This window comes from Rhinopithecus roxellana, chromosome 8 (genome assembly GCF_007565055.1).
Source record: "Rhinopithecus roxellana isolate Shanxi Qingling chromosome 8, ASM756505v1, whole genome shotgun sequence".
Classification (NCBI taxonomy): Eukaryota; Metazoa; Chordata; class Mammalia; order Primates; family Cercopithecidae; genus Rhinopithecus; species Rhinopithecus roxellana.
In genome coordinates, this window is record NC_044556.1 from 14479897 (window position 1) to 14498296 (window position 18400).

At 52.0% G+C, this 18400-nt stretch overlaps 1 protein-coding gene across 1 annotated transcript; it reads right to left on the reverse strand.

The window, feature by feature from the left end:
• Positions 1 to 802: 802 nt before the first annotated feature.
• Positions 803 to 17711, reverse strand: TICAM1 (toll like receptor adaptor molecule 1). Its single transcript, XM_010367229.2, has 2 exons — positions 17575 to 17711; positions 803 to 3380 (listed from the first exon to the last, which is right to left on the reverse strand). The coding sequence occupies exon 2, from the start codon at positions 3242 to 3244 to the stop codon at positions 1112 to 1114; it is 2133 nt and encodes a 710-aa protein (XP_010365531.2). The 5' UTR covers positions 3245 to 3380; positions 17575 to 17711; the 3' UTR covers positions 803 to 1111.
• Positions 17712 to 18400: the final 689 nt, after the last annotated feature.

Genomic DNA, 18400 nt, shown 5'->3' on the forward strand with positions numbered 1-18400 from the left:
CAGATGAAAAAGCAGAGACTCTGACAGGTGAAGTACTTGCCCAGCATCACACAGTGGCATCAGAGTCCAACCTTGATGGGGGCATCAAGGCAGACCCCAAAGAAAAAGGAAGGGCTGCAGCAAAACTGCTAAATGTCCCTCAGTGGCATTTATTCAGATTCATTCATTCATTCATTCATTCGCTCATCCATTCATTCATTTACTCACTCATTCGTTCACTCATTCATTCACTAATTCATTCACTCACTCACTCACTCACTCATTCATTCACTAATTCATTCACTCACTCACTCACTCACTCATTCATTCATTCACTAATTCGTTCATTCACTCACTCGTTCATTCATTCACTCATTCATTCATTCATAGCTCACTGCAGCATTCACCTCCTGGGCTCAAGCAATTCCCCCCACCTCAGTGTCCTGAGTAGCTGGGACTAAAGGCGTGCACCACCACACCCAGTTAATGTTTGTATTTTTGAAGAGACGGGGTCTCACCATGTTGCCCAGGCTGCACCCTCCCCGCTCTAAACAATATCTTTTCCCTCCACATTTCCTGGTATTAGAACCCAGACTCGGCGAGGCACATGGCCGCTTAGAAAGGACTACATTTCCCAGCGTTCCTTGCGGCAGGAGCAGGGCCATGTGATTATATTCTGACCAATGGGATGAGGGTGGATCCCGGTTTACGCCCTCCAAGAAAAGGCGTGCACTTCCCGCTTCCGTTTCCCTTTTGCAGAAGCGGGAGCCACGTGTTTTATAATAAATAGCTGGGCAGAAGGTGTCCCAGAAGACAATGGCGCTGCGGAAGCATTTAATAAATATTATTATAATTAAAAGACCGTAGCAATACCTCCACCACCAAGACCCTTCACCCAGAAACAGAGAGATTGGAATTGGAATCACGGTATCCAGTTCTGACCACCGTGAAAGCCAGGGCATTATCGCGCTCCTTTTGTCCTAAATGAAGGGCTCCCGGGCAATGTCCTGAAAGCGGCAGATGACCCCATCTTCCACTGTCCACAGGGCACAGGGGTGGTCTATGGGGTCCTGCCCAAAGCCGATGCCTGGGTCCAGGTGTGTTCCCCAGGTGGTCAGGTAACGACACGCAGTCATTCTGCCTCCTGTGTTTTGTCCTCGGGCGCCTGGGACCCTCTCTGGTTCCACATGTGGTTGTTCAGCCCCAGCTGTACCATCTGTGCATGGTGGATAATGAGGGGTTGCAGTCCTGGGCTCTGAGGGGGTGCAGGTGAGGCCGTAGGGAAGGCTTGTGGCTGCGAGAAGGGCAGTGATGGTGGTAAGGTTGCTGGCTGTGGGGAGGGCTGTGGTGGGGTGCCAGCCTGCCACGCGTGCAGGGGCGGCGGCTGCGGGCACCCCGGCCAAGGAGGAAAGGATGGTGGGGCTCCCAGGGGCCCCTGGCCCCCAAAGGGCATTCGAGCCCCAAAGGGTGACCCGGTCCCAAATGGCATGTGGCTCTCAAAAGCCACCTGGAGCTGCTCCATCTGTGCCTGATAGGACAGGTAGCTCTGGAGGTAGGCCGAGTAGGCCGCGTTCAGGGCCGCTGCCTGTATCCGCTCACTGTTCAGGTGTTGGCTCTGTTCCCGCAGGGCTCGGGTGTCCTGTTCCTTCCTCCATATGGCCTTTCGGGCCTGAAGCTTGTGGGGCCTGAAGGTGTTAGCCACCTTCCTAGCGAAGATCTGGGAGTGTTCGTCCAGCCGCACCAGCCCGGAGAGCAGGCTGGCTGTGTCGGAGCTGAGCTGGGTCGGGGAGCTCTCCAGGGGCAGGAAGGGGATAACACAGTCTGGCGACCCCTGTCGCGTGAGGTTGCTCATCATAGCTTGGTTCACCTGGTGCAGGCTCAGGTGACAGTCGAAGTTGGAGGTGAGAAGTAGGATGATGAAAGCTGAGTGGTCTATAGCATCCTGCAGGCAGCTCAGCTCCCCACGCCCGGGCACCTGGAAATCCTCGCAGAATGTGGCCCCGTCGGGCACACCAAGGGCCTCCAGCTTCTCCCGGACCCGGAGGGCAATGTGCTCGTCCGCCCTGGCATGGAGGATCACAAAGTTATAGAATTTCTGTTCCGATGATGATTCCAGGGAGGAAGGGAACAGGGAGGAGGGGGTCAGGTGAGCTGAATAAGGGGCTGATGAAGGAGGAGGAGGGGGAGGGGATATTTCTGCGGTGGTGGGAGTAGGCGGGCACGGCTTGCTATTTGGAGAGGTGGTGTCTTCTAAAGAAAGTTGGAGTGGCGACTGGTCTTTGACAGGGCAGGGGTTTTTGACGGGCTCCACAATGGGCGAGGGGAGAGACTGGGTGCCTGCAGACTCCTCGGTGCACTCCACCGGGTAGTGGGTGCTGGTTTCTGGAGCTGTGGGGGTTTCAGGGAGGCCAGTTAAGGTTGCATCTGGGGCCACTTTGGGAAGCCCAGGGGGTGGGCTGCTTGGCAGCTCTTGGGGGCTGGCAATCTCCCCCGATGGCGGCCAGCTCATCTCCTCAGGCTCCTGGCAGCCACCGGGGACAGGCTCCAGCACCAGGTTGGCCTGAGGGTCGTCACAGAGCTTGCTGGGACTGTGTGGGCTGCGGTGCAGGCTGAGGAACGGCATGGTGGGCGATTGGCTGATTTCCAAGTTGCTGGCCAGGGAGGCCGGGCTGTCGGTGGATCGCAGGGAGCGCCCTTGGCTCCAGCCGGAAACACCGTCAATGGGACATGGGAGGCTCTGGGTCCCAGAGGGCGAAGCCGAGGATGGTGGGAGGCAGTCCAGATTGGACTGGAGCGTCCGAATGCTCCCTGGATCCCCAACGACGTCCCACCCACACCGGTTTCGGGCCTCATCCTGAAGTTCCCCCAGCCGGTGGTCGTCCCTGGAGCTGAGGGTACGGAGGGCTTCCTGGTAGGCCACGTCCCGCAGCGAGGCCGGGCACAGCTTCTCCTCAGCCAGCAGGTGGTACAAGCGGGCCACAGTCCAGGATACATCTGGGGGCTCCTCTGGGTCCTCGGTGCTGTCCACACCAGCCCACTGGCGGGCCACCAGCCGGGCCACTGCATCGGCCTTCAGTGCCTCTAGAGAGATCCTGGCCTCGGTTTTCTGGCCCAGCTTCAGGAGGACCATGGCATGCAGGAGGTCATGCCCTTGGCAGCCTGGGCGTGGGGTCTTCAGTTTGTGTTTCAGATACAAGAGCTTGTCCTGGCCTGCTGTGCCTAGAATGTCAAAGGCACTAGGAAGTGACGGGCCCGTGCAGGCCATAGGTACAGGTGGGTGCAGCCTCGGGCAGCAGAAGCTGGGGGTAATGAAGGCATGTTCCACACTGCCCGCCTTCTGCAAGCCCGGCGTCCCCTACCCATTCACTGTTCCAGGTTCCGCAGGAGCTGCCCGAGCAGATCTATAGGAAACGGGAGAGGCAAACATGGTTATCCCCAAGAAAGGTCAGCACGGGAAGGCAGCCCACACACCCCGCCTGCTTTCCCATCCTGCCACCCAGACCTAACCAGGTGACCTTTGGCAACATGTCGTCTTCTTCAACTTCCATTTCCTCCTCTGCAAAATGCTATGAGGCCAGCACGATGGCTCACATCTGTGATCTCAGCACTTTGGGAGGCTGAGGCAGGAGGATCACTTAAGCCCAGGACTTCCAGACCAGCCTGGGCAACATAGCCAGACTCTGTCTCTACAAAAAAATTTAAAAATTAGCTGGGCTGGGCGTGGTGGCTCACACCTGAAATCCCAGCACATTCGGAGGCCAAGGCTGGGGGATCACCTGAGGTCAGGAGTTCCAGATCAGTCTGAAACCCCGTTTCTACTAAAACTACAAAGAGTTAGCCAGGCATGGTGATGCACACCTGTAATCCCAGCTACTTGGAAAACTGAGGCTGGAGAATCGCTTGAACTCAGGAGGTGGAGGCTGCAGTGAGCCAAGATCATGCCACTGCACTCCAGCCTGGGCAGCAGAGTGAAACTCCGGCTCAAAAAACAAGAAAGTAGCTAGGCGTTGGTGGCATGTGCCTGTTGTCCCAGCTACTCCGGAGGCTGGGATGGGAAGATTGCTTAAGCCCAGGAGGTTGAGGCTGCAGTGAGCTAAAATGGTGCCACTGCACTTCAGCCTGGGGAACAGAGTAAGACCCAGTCTCAAAAAAAAAAAAAAAAAAAAAAAAAAAGCTATCATCTGATACTTACCTGGTGTTACCTGGGAGGTAAACACTATTACACTATTTTCCCCATTTACAGGTGAAGAAAGTGAGACACACAGAGGTGATGTCACTTGCCCAAAGTCACACTGTCAGTAGATGGCAGAGGATGGATTTGAACCCCAGGCAGTATGGCTGTGGAGGCTGTGTGCCTAATGGCATACACTTATAGACTTGTTTTGGGCAATTGAGTTGCATTAACACACAGAAACTTCTGAGCTTGATGACTGAAAGCCAGTAGGTGCTCAATACATGCTTGCTAAATAAACTAGTCAGCCTCAGCTGGGCACGGCGGCTCACACCTGTAATCTCAGCACTTTGGGAGCCTGTGGCGGGTGGCTCACCTGAGGTCAGGAGTTCAAGACCAGCCTGGCCAACATAGTGAAACCCTGTCTCTACGAAAAATACAAAAAATTAGCTGGGCGTGGTGATCCGCGCCTGTAATCCCAGCTACTCAGGAGGCTGAGGTAGTATAATCACTTGAATCTGGGAGGCAGAGGTTGCAGTAAGCCAAGATCACATCATTGCACTCCAGCCTGGGCGACAAGAGCGAAACCCTGTCTAAATAAATAAATAAATAATAAATAAATAAAGTAGTCAGCTTTCCAGATGGTCCCCAAGGACCCAAGATCCTGGTATTTGCAGGCTTGAGCAGTCTTTCCAACACTGTCCCAGGGCTGGATTATGAGATTAACAGAATATGGCAAGGGAGCCGGTCGGCACATCTGCTCATTTTTCAAGAGAAGTCAGAGATCTAGATTTTTAGAAATATGCTCACTTTTCTTGGGATGACAATCAATTCCGATATTTTTAAGAAACCTTGTGAGTTTAAAAAAAAGTTTGGGCCAGGCGCATGCCTGTAATCCCAGCACTTGGGGAGGCCGAGGCGAGCAAATCGTGAGGTCAGGATGTCGAGACCAGCCTGGCCAACATAGTGAAACCTCGTCTCTACTGAAAATACAAGGCCGGGCGCAGTGGCTCACGCCTGTAATCCCAGCACTTTGGGAGGCCAAGGCGGGCGGATCACAAGGTCAGGAGATCGAGACCATCCTGGCTAACTCGGTGAAACCCCGTCTCTACTAAAAATACAAAAAACTAGCCGGGCGAGGTGGCGGACGCCTGTAGTCCCAGCTACTCCAGAGGCTGAGGCGGGAGAATGGCGTGAACCCGGGAGGCGGAGCTTGCAGTGAGCCGAGATTGCGCCACTGCACTCCAGCCTGGGCGACAGAGCGAGACTCCGTCTAAAAAAAAAAAAAAAAAAGAAAGAAAATACAAAAAATTAGTCGAGCATGGTGGCAGACGCCTGCAATCCCAGCTACTCAGGAGGCTGCGGCAGGAAAATCACTTGAACCCGGGAGGCGGAGGTTGCAGTGAGCCAAGACTGCACCACTGCACTCCAGCCTGGGCAACAGAGTGAGACTCCATCCAAAAAAAAAAAAAGTTTGGAGCCAGGCCTGGTGGTGTGTGCCTGTGGTCCCAGCTACTCGGGAGGCTAAGGCAGGAGGATTGCTTGAGCTGAGGAAGTAGAGGCTGCACGGAATGATACATACATAGCATTCATTCATTCATTTAAGAAGTAATTTTTTGGCTGGGCACGGTGGCTCATGCATGTAATCCCAGCACTTTGGGAGGCTGAGGTGGGTGGATCACAAGGTCAGGAGTTCAAGACCAGCCTGGCCAACATGGTGGCCAAACCCTGTCTCTACTGAAAAAAAAAAAAATTTAGTCTGGCATGGTGGCGTGTTCCTGTAATCCCAGCTACTTGGGAAGCTGAGGCAGGAGAATTGCTTGAACCTGGGAGGTGGAGGTTGCAGTGAGCCGAGATTGCGCCACTGCACTCCAGCCTGGGCAAAAGAGCAAGACTCCATAAACAAACAAACAAACAAAAAGAAGTACTTTTTAGCCAGGTGCAGTGGCTCATGCTGGTAATCCTAACACTTTGGGAAGCCAAGGTGGACAGATCACTCGAGGTCATGAGTTCAAGACCAGCCTGATCAACACGGTGAAACCCCCATCTCTACTAAAAAAAAAAAAAAAATTGCAGACATGGTGGCCGGCGCCTATACTCCTAGCTACTTGGGAGGCTGAGGCAGGAGAATCACTTGAACGCAGGGGGCGGAGGTTGCAGTGAGCTGAGATCATACCACTGCATTCCAGCCTGGATGACAGAGCGAAACTCCATCTCAAAAAAAAAAAAAAGTAATTTTTTCAGCATCTGCCATGTATTGGGTACCACTGAATATACCAGTACGCAGACAAGGAAAAACAGCAATAGACTCTTCCCTGGTTCAACTGTCTAATGGTATGTTAGTTATACGTAATACATAAGCATCATATATATTACATACGACAATATAATGGGCATGTGTGGATACACACAAACACTTACATGCAACCACTTATTTGAGGACTTACTACATGCTATATTGTGCACAACTCTGTTCTTTAAACTGGGCACAGTCCTGCTTCAGGAACTTAGCAGTGGCTGTTCCCTCTACCGATATCACTGTTACCCGCCAGGTATCCCTATGGCTCACTCCCTTACCCTCCTTCATGTTTTTGGTTATGACCTGATCCCACTGTGCACATCTCCCTTTGACAGGGGCCACAAAATATGGTCCACCAATTTTTTTCTTTTTTTCCGTTTTTGGGATGGCGTCTTGCTCTTGTTGCTCAGGCTGGAGTACAGTGACACGATCTCAGCTCACTGCAACCTCCGTCTCCTGGGTTCAAGCAATTCTTCTGCCTCATCCTCCCAAGGGATTACAGGCATGCACCACCATGCCTGGTTAATTTTGTATTTTTATTTTTATTTTTTATTTTTTATTTTTTTTGAGGCGGAGTCTCGCTCTGTCGCCTGGACTGGAGTGCAGTGGCCAGATCTCAGCTCACTGCAAGCTCCGCCTCCCGGGTTTACGCCATTCTCCTGCCTCAGCCTCCCGAGTAGCTGGGACCACAGGCGCCCGCCACCTCGCCCGGCTAGTTTTTGTATTTTTAGTAGAGACGGGGTTTCACCGTGTTAGTCAGGATGGTCTCGATCTCCTGACCTCGTGATCCGCCCGTCTCGGCCTCCCAAAGTGCTGGGATTACAGGCTTGAGCCACCGCGCCCGGCCAATTTTGTATTTTTAGCAGAGACGGGGTTTCTCTGTTTTGGCCAGGCTGGTCTTGAACTCCCGACCTCAGGTGATCCGCCTGCCTTGGCCTCCCAAAGTGCTGCGATTACAGGCATGAGCCACCATGTCCAGCCAATTTTTTTTTGTTTTGTTTTGAGACGGAGTCTCACTCCGTCACCCAGGCTGCAGTGCAGTGGCGTGATCTCAGCTCACTGCAACCTCCACCTCCCGGGTTCAAGTGATTCTCCTGCTTCAGCCTCCCGAGTAGCTGGAACCACAGGCACCCGCCACCATGCCCAGCTAATTTTTGTACTTTTTATAAAGACAGGGTTTCACCATATTGTCCAGGCTGGTCTCGAACTCCTGACCTTGTGTGATCCACCCACCTCAGCCTCCCAAAGTGCTGGGATTACAGGCGTGAGCCACTATGCCCAGCCAATTGCTTTTATAAAGAAAGTTTTATTGGAACACAGACATGCTCACTCATTTACATATCACTGATGGCTGCTTTCCCACTAGAGTGATGGAGTCGCTACAACAGAGACCGTGTGGACTACAAAGTGGTCACTCTCTGACCTTTGACAGAAGAAGTTGGTAGACACCTGGGTTATGAGACAGGCATGTGATTTTTTTATTTTCCATTCCACAGAGGGGCAAACATGACCAAGATCACACAGCCAGTGACTGATAGAGCAGCCTTTTGATGCCAATGTTTGTAACTATAACACCAAGTGCCTTTTAATTAGTAGGGGCATGATTGGCTATTACGGGTTCAATTTCAATCGTGTCTATCCCCAAAATCATATGTTGAAGTGCCAACCTCCAGTAGCTCAGAATATGACTTTATTTAGAGAAAAGGCCTTTTTTTGGTTTGTACTTGGCTTTGCTGTTTTTGTTTGTTTGTTTGTTTTTGATGTTGAAAGTATTTTTATTTGGCCGGGCGCGATGGCTCATGCCTGTAATCCCAGCACTATGGGAGGTGGTGGTGAGCTGATCACTTGAGATCAAGAGCTCAAGACCAGCCTGGCCAACATGGTGAAATCCCGTCTCCACTAAATATACAAAAATTAGCCAGGCATGGCCGGGCATGGTGGTTCACGCCTGTAATCCCAGCACTTTGGGAGGCCGAGGTGGGTGGATCACCTAAGGTCAGGAGTTCGAGACCAGCCTGGCTAACATGGTGAAAATCTATCTCTATTAAAAATGCAAAAATTAGCCGGGCGTGGTGGTAGGCGCCTGTAGTCCCAGCTACTCGGGAGGCTGAGGCAGGAGAATGGTGTGAACCTGGGAGGCGGAGCTTGCAGTGAGCCGAGATCACGCCACTGCACTCCAGCTTGGGTGACAGAACGAGACTCCATCTCAAAAAAAAAAAAAAAAAAATTAGCCAGGCATGGTAGTGCGTGCCTGTAATCCCAGCTACTCAGGAGGCTGAGGTGGGAGGATTGGTTGAGCCTGGGAGGTTGAGGCTGCAGCAAGCAAGCTAAGATCTCACCACTGTACTCCAGCCTGGGCAATAGAGCCAGACTCTGCATCAAAAAAAGAAAAGGCGGCCGGGCGCGGTGGCTCAAGCCTGTAATCCCAGCACTTTGGGAGGCCGAGACGGGCGGATCACAAGGTCAGGAGATCGAGACCATCCTGGCTAACACGGTGAAACCCCGTCTCTACTAAAAATACAAAAAAAACTAGCCGGGTGAGGTGGTGGCGCCTGTAGTCCCAGCTACTCGGGAGGCTGAGGCAGGAGAATGGTGTAAACCCGGGAGGCGGAACTTGCAGCGAGCTGAGATCCGGCCACTGCACTCCAGACTGGGAGACAGAGCCAGACTCCGTCTCAAAAAAAAAAAAAAAAAAAAGAAAGAAAAGGCAGGGGGCACTTAGATACAGACACAGAGCTGCACAGAAGGAAGATGATGTGAGAAGACCCAGGGAGAAGGCAGCCGTCTGCAAGCTAAGGAGAGTCCTCAGAAGGAGCCAACCCGGCGACACCTCGATCTTGGACTTCCAGCCTCCGTAACTGTGAAAGAATCAATTTCTGTTGTTTAAGCCATCCGGTCTGGGGCATTTTATTACCGCAGCCAAAGCAGCTAATACACTGCAGACACTCGGTGTCTAGACCAGCCTGAACACTCTCTGTCTGTGTTTTGTCCAATACGGCAGTCCCCAGCTACCTGTGCCTGCTGGGCACCTGAAATGGGACTGTGGTAGTGAAGAGACTCTGAATTTTAATTTTTTTTTTTTTTTTGAGATGAAGTCTCGCCCGGCCACATGTTCTCACTTTTAAGTGTGAGCGAATCACTGAGTTCACAAAGACACAAAGAAGGGAACAACAGGGCCGGGCACAGTGGCTCACGCCTGTAATCCCAGCACTTTGGGAGGCCGAGGAAGGTGGATCGCCTGAGGTCAGGAGTTCAAGACTATCCTGGCCAACATGGTGAAATCTCATCTTTACTAAAAATAGAAAAATTAGCCAGGTGTGGTGGTGGGTGCCTGTAGTCCTAGCTACTAGGGAGGCTGAGGTGGGAGAATCACCTAAACCCAAGAAGTCGAGGCTGGAGTGAGCAGAGATCAAACCACTGCACTCCAACCTGGGCGACAGAGCGAGACTCTGTCTCCAAAAAAAAAAAAGGGGGAACAAAAATACCAGGGCCTGCTTACCAGGGCCTGCTTAAGGGTGGTGGAGGTGAGGAGGAGGGAAAGGATCTAAAAACTGCCTATTAGGGTCGGGCACGGTGGCTCACGCCTGTAATCCTAGCACTCTGGGAGGCTCAGGTGTGTGGATTGCCTGAGCTCAGGAGTTCAAGACCAGCCTGGGCAACATGGTAAAACCCCATATCTACTAAAATACAAAAAAATTAGCTGGGTGTGGCAGTGTGCACCTGTAATCCCAGCTGCTTGGGAGGCTGAGGCAGGAGAATTGCTAGAACCTGGGAGGCGGAGGTTGCAGTGAGCCGAAATGGCACCACCGCACTCCAGCCTGGGTGACAGAGCGAGACTCCGTCTCAAAAAAACAAACAGACAAAAAACTACCTGTCAGGTACAACAATTATTACCTGTGTGATGAAATAATCTGTACACCAAAACCTGTGACATGCCATTCACCTATATAACAAACCTGGACATGTACCCGTTAATTTTTGTATTTTTGTACGCACTGGGTCTCCCCATGTTGCCTGGGCTCAACCAATCCTCCCACCTTGGCCTCCCGAAGTGTTGGGATTACAGGCGTGAGCCACCACGGCCGGCATTTTATCTAATTTTTAATTAATTAAGGCAGGGTGTAGTGGCTCATGCCTATAATCCCAGCACTTTAGGGGGCAGAGGTAGGAGGATCTCTTGAGCCCAAGAGTTCAAGACCAGCCTGGGCAACAGTGAGACCCAACTCTACAAAAAATAAAAATAGGCCGGGCGCGGTGGCTCACACCTGTAATCCCAGCACTTTGGGAGGCTGAGGCAGGTGGATCACCTGAGGGCAGAAGTTTGAGACCAGCCTAGCCGACACAGTGAAACTCTGTCTCTACTAAAAATAAAAAAAATCAGCAGAATCACTTGAACCAGGGAGGCAGGGGTTGCAGTGAGCCAAGATTGCACCATTGCACTCTAGCCTTGGCAACAAGAGCAAAAGTCCGTCTCAAAACAAACAAGCAAATAAATAAAATAAAAATAAAAATAATTAGCTGGGTGTGGTGGTGCATGCCTGCATCCCAGCTACTTGGGAGGCAGAGGTCAGAGGTTCGCCTGAGCCCAGGAGATCGAGGCTGCAGTGAGCAGAGATCGCGCCACTGCACTCCAGCCTAGGCAACAGAGTCTCAAAAACAGCAAAACAAAAAAGATATGGAAGATGCCTCATTCATAATGTTTTATATTGAAACATGTTGGGTATATTGAATTAAAAAGAATTTATTATTAAATTAGTTTATATATTGGATTAATAAAATGTATTATTGGGATTAATTTTTGTTTTTATTATTTTTTCTTTCTTCGAGGTGGAGTCTCGCTTCATTGCCCAGGCTGGAGTGTAGTGGGGCAATCTCGACTCACTGCAACCTCTGCCTCCCGGGTTCAAGCGATTCTCTTGCCTCAGCCTTCCGGGCAGCTGGGATTACAGGCCTCCGCCATCATACCTGGCTAATTTTTTTTTTGAGACGGAGTCTTGCTCTGTGGCCCGGGCTGGAGTGCAGTGGCCGGATCTCAGCTCACTGCAAGCTCCACCTCCCGGGTTCACGCCATTCTCCTGCCTCAGCCTCCCGAGTAGCTGGGACTACAGGCGCCCGCCACCTCGCCCGGCTAGATTTTTGTATTTTTTTAGTAGAGACGGGGTTTCACCGTGTTAGCCAGGATGGTCTCGATCTCCTGACCTTGTGATCTGCCCATCTCGGCCTCCCAAAGTTCTGGGATTACAGGCTTGAGCCACCGCGCCTGGCTTTTTTTTTTTTTTTTTTTTTTTGAGACGGAGTCTCGCTCTGTCGCCCGGGCTGGAGTGCAGTGGCCGGATCTCAGCTCACTGCAAGCTCCGCCTCCCGGGTTTACGCCATTCTCCTGCCTCAGCCTCCCGAGTAGCTGGGACTACAGGCGCCGCCACCTCGCCCGGCTAGTTTTTTTTGTATTTTTCAGTAGAGATGGGGTTTCACCGTGTTAGCCAGGATGGTCTCAATCTCCTGACCTCGTGATCCTCCGGCCTCCGCTTCCCAAAGTGCTGGGATTACAGACGTAAGCCACTGCACCCGGCCACCTGGCTAATTTTTGTATTTTTTTTTTTTTTTTTTTTTTTTTTGAGACAGAGTCTCGCTCTGTAGCCCATGCTGGAGTGCAGTGGCGCGATCTCGACCTTGGCTCACTGCAAGCTCCGCCTCCCGGGTTCACGCCATTCTCCTGCCTCAGCCTCCCGTGTTGTTTTTTGACAAGATCTTGCCCTGTTACCCAGGCTGGAGTGCAGTGATGTGATCATAGCTCACTGCAGCCTCAACCTCCTGGGATCAAGTGATCCTCCCACTCAGCCTCCGGAGTAGCTGGGACTACAGGCACAAAGCACCATGCCCAGCTAATTATTAATGTTTTGCAGAGACGGGGTCTGGAACTCCTGGGCCCAAGCGATCCTCCCACCTTGGCCTCCCAAAGTGCTGGGATTACAGGTATGAGCCACTGCACCCAGCCTGTATGTCAGTAAAAAAAATATATATATATATATATTTTTGAGATGGAGTCCCACTTTGTCACCAGGCTGGAGTGCAGTGGTGCGATCTAGGCTCACTGCAGCCTCTGCATCCCGGGCTCAAGTGATTCTTGTGCCTCAATATCCTGAGTAGCTGGGATTACAGGAGCCTGCCACCACGCCCAGCTAATCTTTTTTTTTTTTTTTTTTTAACTTTTTTGAGACAAAGTCTCCCTCTGTCACCAGGCTGGAGTACAGTGGCATGATCTTGGCTCACTGCAACCTCCACCTCCTGGGTTCAAGCAATTCTCCTGCCTCAGCCTCCCAAGTAGCTGGGACTACAGGCGCACGCCACCATGCCCAGCTAATTTTTGTATTTTTAGTAGGGACGGGGTTTCACCATGTTGGCCAGGATGGTCTTGATCCACCTGCCTTGGCCTCCAAAATTCTGGCATTACAGGTGTGAGCCATCGTGCCCGGCCTTATTTTTGTATTTTTAGTAGAGATGGGGTTTCACCATATTGGCCAGGCTGGTCTGAAACTCCTGACCTCAAATAATCCACCCGCCTTGGCCTCCCAAACTGCTGGGATTTCAGGTGTGAGCCACCGCACCCAACCTCAGCAAAATATATGTATATATATATTTTTAGGCTGGGCTCGGTGGCTCACGCCTGTAATCCCAGCACTTTGGGAGGCTGAGGCGGGTAGATCACAAGGTCAGGAGATCGAGACCATCCTGGCTAACACAGTGAAACCCTGTCTCTACTAAAAATACAAAAAATTAGCCAGGCGTGGCAGTGGGAGCCTGTAGTCCCAGCTACTCCGGAGGCTGAGGCAGAAGAATCACTTGAACCCAGGAGGTGGGAGGTTGCAGTGAGCCGAGATCATGCCACTGCACTCCAGCCTGGTGACACAGTGAGACTGTGTCTCAAAAAATAAATATATATGTGTGTATGTGTATGTGTATTTAACTTCAGAGACTTCGGGACAACCCCACTGGCAAAGCAATGTGAGACTCAAATTACTTTGAATTCATTGCCAACATTGAACAGAGACGTTGTGTACAACTCCAGCATTCCAGATTCTCTCGGAAAATCAAAGATCCGGCCACACTGGGCCCACGTTCCCATGGGGCAACAATCCGCAGTGAGAGCAGTTCAAGTCCTTCCATCTGATGGCTAAGGCCTGCCCTGTTGACCCCACACCCATCTGAAATGAGTCAGTCCCAGGGCAAGCGAGAGCAACAGGTAGAAGCCTGCCCTCGGGATTCAAGTCTCAGCTCTGGCACACCCAGGCTGTGACCCTGGGGCAGGCCATGGGTACTTAAAATGCCTCAGTCTCCACGTGTGTGAAATGGGCACCAGCTAGGGTAGCTGTGAGGGTGAATGAGTTCATTTGTACAGGACTCTTTTTGTTTGAGACAGAGTCTTGCTCTGTCACCCAGGGCAGAGTGCAGTAGTGCAATCTCGGCTCACTGCAACCTCCACCTGCAGGGTTCAAGCAAGTCTCTTGCCTCAGTGTCCCAAGTAGCTTGGATTACAGGTGAGCGCCGCCATGCCCAGCTAATTTTTGTAATTGTATTTATTTATTTATTGAGACGGAGTCTTGCTCTGTCACCCAGGCTGGAGTGCAGTGGCTCGATCTCAGCTCACTGCAACCTCCACCTCTCAGGTTCAAGCGATTCTCCTGCCTCAGCCTCCCGAGTAGCTGGGACTACAGGTGTGGGCTACCACGCCCAGCTAATTTTTTTTTTTTTTGAGATGGAGTTTCACTCTTGATGCGCAGGCTGGAGTGCAATGGCACGATCTTAGCTCACTGCAACCTCCACCTCTCAGGTTCAAGTGATTCTCCTGCCTCAGCTTCCTGACTAGCTGTGACTACAATTGTGGGCCACCATGCCCAGCTAATTTTTTTTTTTTTTTTTTTTTTTTTGAGGTGGAGTTTTGCTCTTGTTGCCCAGGATGGAGTGCAGTGGCATGATCTCAGCTCACTACAACCTCCACCTCCTGGGTTCAAGCGATTCTCCTGCCTCAGCCTCCCAAGTAGCTGGGATTACAGGCACCCACCACCACGCCCAGATTTTTTTTTTATTTTTAGTAGAGACGGGGTTTCATCATGTTGGCCAGGCTGGTCTCCAACTCCTGACCTCAGGTGATCCTCCCGCCTCAGCCTCCCAAAGTGCTGGGATTACAGGTGTGAGCCACAACATCCGGCCCATGTCAGTTACATTTAAATCTCATTCTTTTTTTCTTTTTTCTTTTTCTTTTTTTTTTTTTTTGAGATGGAGTTTCAAGCCACTGCACCTGGACTTTTTTCTGTATTTTTAGTAGAGATGGGGTTTCGCCACGTTGACCAGGCTGGTCTCGAACTCCTGACCCCAGACAATCTGCTCACCTCAGCCTTCCAAAGTGCTGGGATTACAGGTATAAGCCACCGCACCCAGCTAATTTTTGTAATTTTAGTAGAGACGGGGTTTCAGGCTGTCGACCAGGCTGGTCTCGAACTCCTGACCCCAATCAATCTGCCCGCCTTGGCCTCCCAGAGTGCTCAGATTACAGGCATGAGCCACTGCGCCCTGCCTGTATAGAACTCTTAAAGCAATGCCTGGCACATGTGTGCTCCATGAACATTAGCATGCAAGACTGAAACCTCCTGGCAAGAAGGACTCAGGGGAGTTTTGCAGAAAACGCGACAAAGCCAGTCAGACTTAGAATCATCAAGGCAGGACCACCCCCGCCTGTATGCCTGGCAAATCTCTAAAATCACGTGGTCTTTCTTCTCATTCTCTCTGCCCATGGGCCTGAACTCAACTCTATTTCACTCACTGCCTGCCCCAGCTTCCCCTGCCCGCCTGCCCTGCCCACTGCCACCTCCACCTTCTGGAGACCCAGAGAGTTTCACTTCTCACTGTCCATGGCTGGGACAAAGTCCACTCCTCACTCTGAAAAGCAGGCGCCTGGCGGGACAAAAACACCCAGAGGGTGGGGGCGTTCTGGCTCTGCCACCTGCCGGCTTGTGTGGTCTGTTTCTCAGCCTCAGTTTCCTCATTTATAACACCCACATGAACTGGTACTTAGGATGAATGGGAGTCTGTTTTGAAACTCTGATGCCAAAATATGGTTAAAAAGTTTACATCAGTGCCCAGGAAGGAGCAAGAGCTTGATATAATAATGTTAGTGTGACAGTAAATGTTAGCAGACCTTTTCTCTTCCTCTTCCTTTTTTAAAAAAATTTTGATTTTTCATTTCATTTCTTTCTTTCTTTTTTTTTTTTTTTTTTTTGAGACGGAGTCTTGCTGTATCACCCAGGCTGGAGTGCAGTGGCACGGTCTCGGCTCACTGCAACCTCCGCCTCTTGGGTTCAAGCAGTTCTCATGCCTCATCCTCCTGAGTGGCTGGGATTACGGCACGCGCCACCACGCCCGGCTAATTTTTGTATTTTTAGTAGAGACCGGGTTTCACCATGTTGGCCAGGCTGGTCTCAAACTCCTGACCTCAGGTGATCTGCCTGGGATTACAGGCGTGAGCCACTGTGCCTGGCCCCCATTTCATTTTTTTTTTAGAGACAGGGTCTCACTCTGTCACCCAGGCTGGAGTGCAGTGGTGGGATCACGGCTCACCGCAGCCTTGAACTCCTGGGCTCAAGCGATCCTCTGACCTCAGCCTCCTGAGTAGCTGGGACTACAGGTGTGTGGCACCACACCTGGCTAATTTTTGTATTTTTGGTAGAGACAGGGTCTCACCTATGTTACCCAGGCTCCTGGGCTCAAGCAATCCTCCTGCCTCAGCCTCCCAAAGTGTTGGGAGTATAGGCATAAACACTGCACCTGGCTAACTTTCTTTTTGAATTTTTTTGTAGAAATGGAGTCTTGCCATGTTGCCCAGGCTTGTCTTGAACCCCTAGGCTCAAGCGATCCTCCCACCTCGTCCTTTTTAAATGTTTTAACCGCATCTGAAACGTGCCCTTCTCTCCCACTCTTCCTCCCACACTCTCATACAGTCTTTTCTGCATTGCGTATGCATTTACTGAGCATCTACTAGGTCCAGGAACTGTTCAAAGTGCCACTGCATATCAAGGCGAGCACATCTGCCCTCACAGAGCTCCTAGTCTGGTTCAGGGAGACCAACAGTAAGTGGGAAAATAACCCAAGATCATTTCAGAGAATGAAACGTACAGTGAAAGCCATGAATCGGGGGCTGTGTGGCTCTGAGAGACTGGCTGGGAAGGGGCTACAGGGGACCATGGTGGTCAAGGGAGGTCTTTGGGGACAGGAGGTGACATTGAGCTGAGACCTGAAGGAGCTGAGGGAGGAGGCTGGGTGGAGATCAGGGAGGAAAGCTCCCAGAAGGTGAAGCCACCTGCCCAAAGGCCCTGGGGCAGGACTGTGCCTGGCTAGCTGGAGGAACAGTGAGGAAACCCATGTGACTGGATAACCGTTAGGAGGGGGAGAAAGGAAGAAGGTGTGGGGTGGTATAGGGCGTGAGGTTGGGATCCTGGGTGTCAGGGAAGAATTCGGGGTGTCAGGAAGGAATTTGGGATGTTGGGGAGGGATCCTGGATGTTGGGGAGGAATCTGGAGTATTGGGGAAGGATCCTGGGTGTTGGGGAAGAATCCAGGGTGTCAGAGAGGGATCCTTGGTGTTACGGAGGAATTTGGGGTGTCCGGGAGGAATCTGGGGTATTGGGGAAGGATCCTGCATGTCAGGGAGGAATTTTGGGTGTCAGGGAGAAATTCAGGGTGTTGAAATATCGGGTGTCAGGTAGGAAGCTTGGGGCTCAGGAATTTGGGGTGAGGAGGAATATGGGGTTTCAGGTAGGAATCCTGGGTGTTGGGGAGGAATGTGGGGTGTCCGGGAGGAATCCAGGGTTTGGGGGCGGGGTCAGGCTGTAGGGGAGGAAGCCGGGGTGCTGGGGAGGATCCCGACAGTGGGGAAGGATCTGGACCACCAGCGAGGAGAGCTGGAGGTTGAGGGGAACGTCAACCTCCCAACGCGCGGCGCCAGGCCTCCCAGGGGCCCTAAGAGGGAGGCCAGGTGGCCTGGAGTCCTGGCGAGCGGCGCGGGCGCAGGGCCACCCCCCACATCCCTGACACTTTCTCCACCTCGGGCCTGTCCTCGCCGCTTCCCCACCTACCAGGGATCCGGGGCTGCCGGCTGCGCCACTGGGGCCTAGGGTCCTGGGGTCCTGGGGGCCGGGACTTCTGCGGAGGTGCCGGCGGACCTCAGAGCGCTGAGGCCGCTGGCTCCACCGCGCGGCTCGCGCCCTTGGAAGGAAACGCACCGCCCCTTCCGCGTCCTGGATGGGTGTGGGACGTGAGGTCACGGTTTCGGAGTCCTGCCCCGCAGCACCGGGAAAGTCCCCGGGGCGCCCCGCATCCATGCCCTCTCTTCCCACCTTTGCGGTCACGTTCAGCAAGTGTGAGCAGCTACTGTGTGCAGGGGACCAGAAGAACTCGCATCTGCCCTGGGGAGCCCACAGTCATCTGGGCTGGGGCTGGGGGCCCAGATGAGAAAGTAATCACAATTGGAAAGTAGGATCATCTCCGTTAGTAATAGGTGCTTTCCAGGAAATAAATGTAGCAGCTGTTTTTATTTTTATTTCTACTATTTTATTTATTTTATTTTATTTTATTTTATTTTTCCCTGAGACGGAGTTTCACTCTTGTTGCCCAGGCTGGAGTGCAGTGGCACGATCTCAGCTCACTGCAACCTCCGCCTTCCCGGGTTCAGGTGATTCTCCTGCCTCAGCCTCCCAAGTAGCTGGGATTACAGGTGACGTGTGCCACCACTCCTGGCTAATTTTGTATTTTTAGTAGAGATGGGGTTTCTCCAGGTTGGTCAGGGTGGTCTCGAACTCCTGACCTCAAGTGATCCACTCACCTCGGCCTCCCAAAATGCTGGGATTACAGGTGTGAGCCACCATGCCCGGGTCCCCCCTACTTTTTTTTTTTTTTTTTTTT

Excerpts from the sequence above, each read along its gene's own strand:
- TICAM1 (XM_010367229.2), bottom strand. The coding sequence starts at position 3,244 with ATGGCCTGCACGGGCCCGTCACTTCCTAGTGCCTTTGACATTCTAGGC.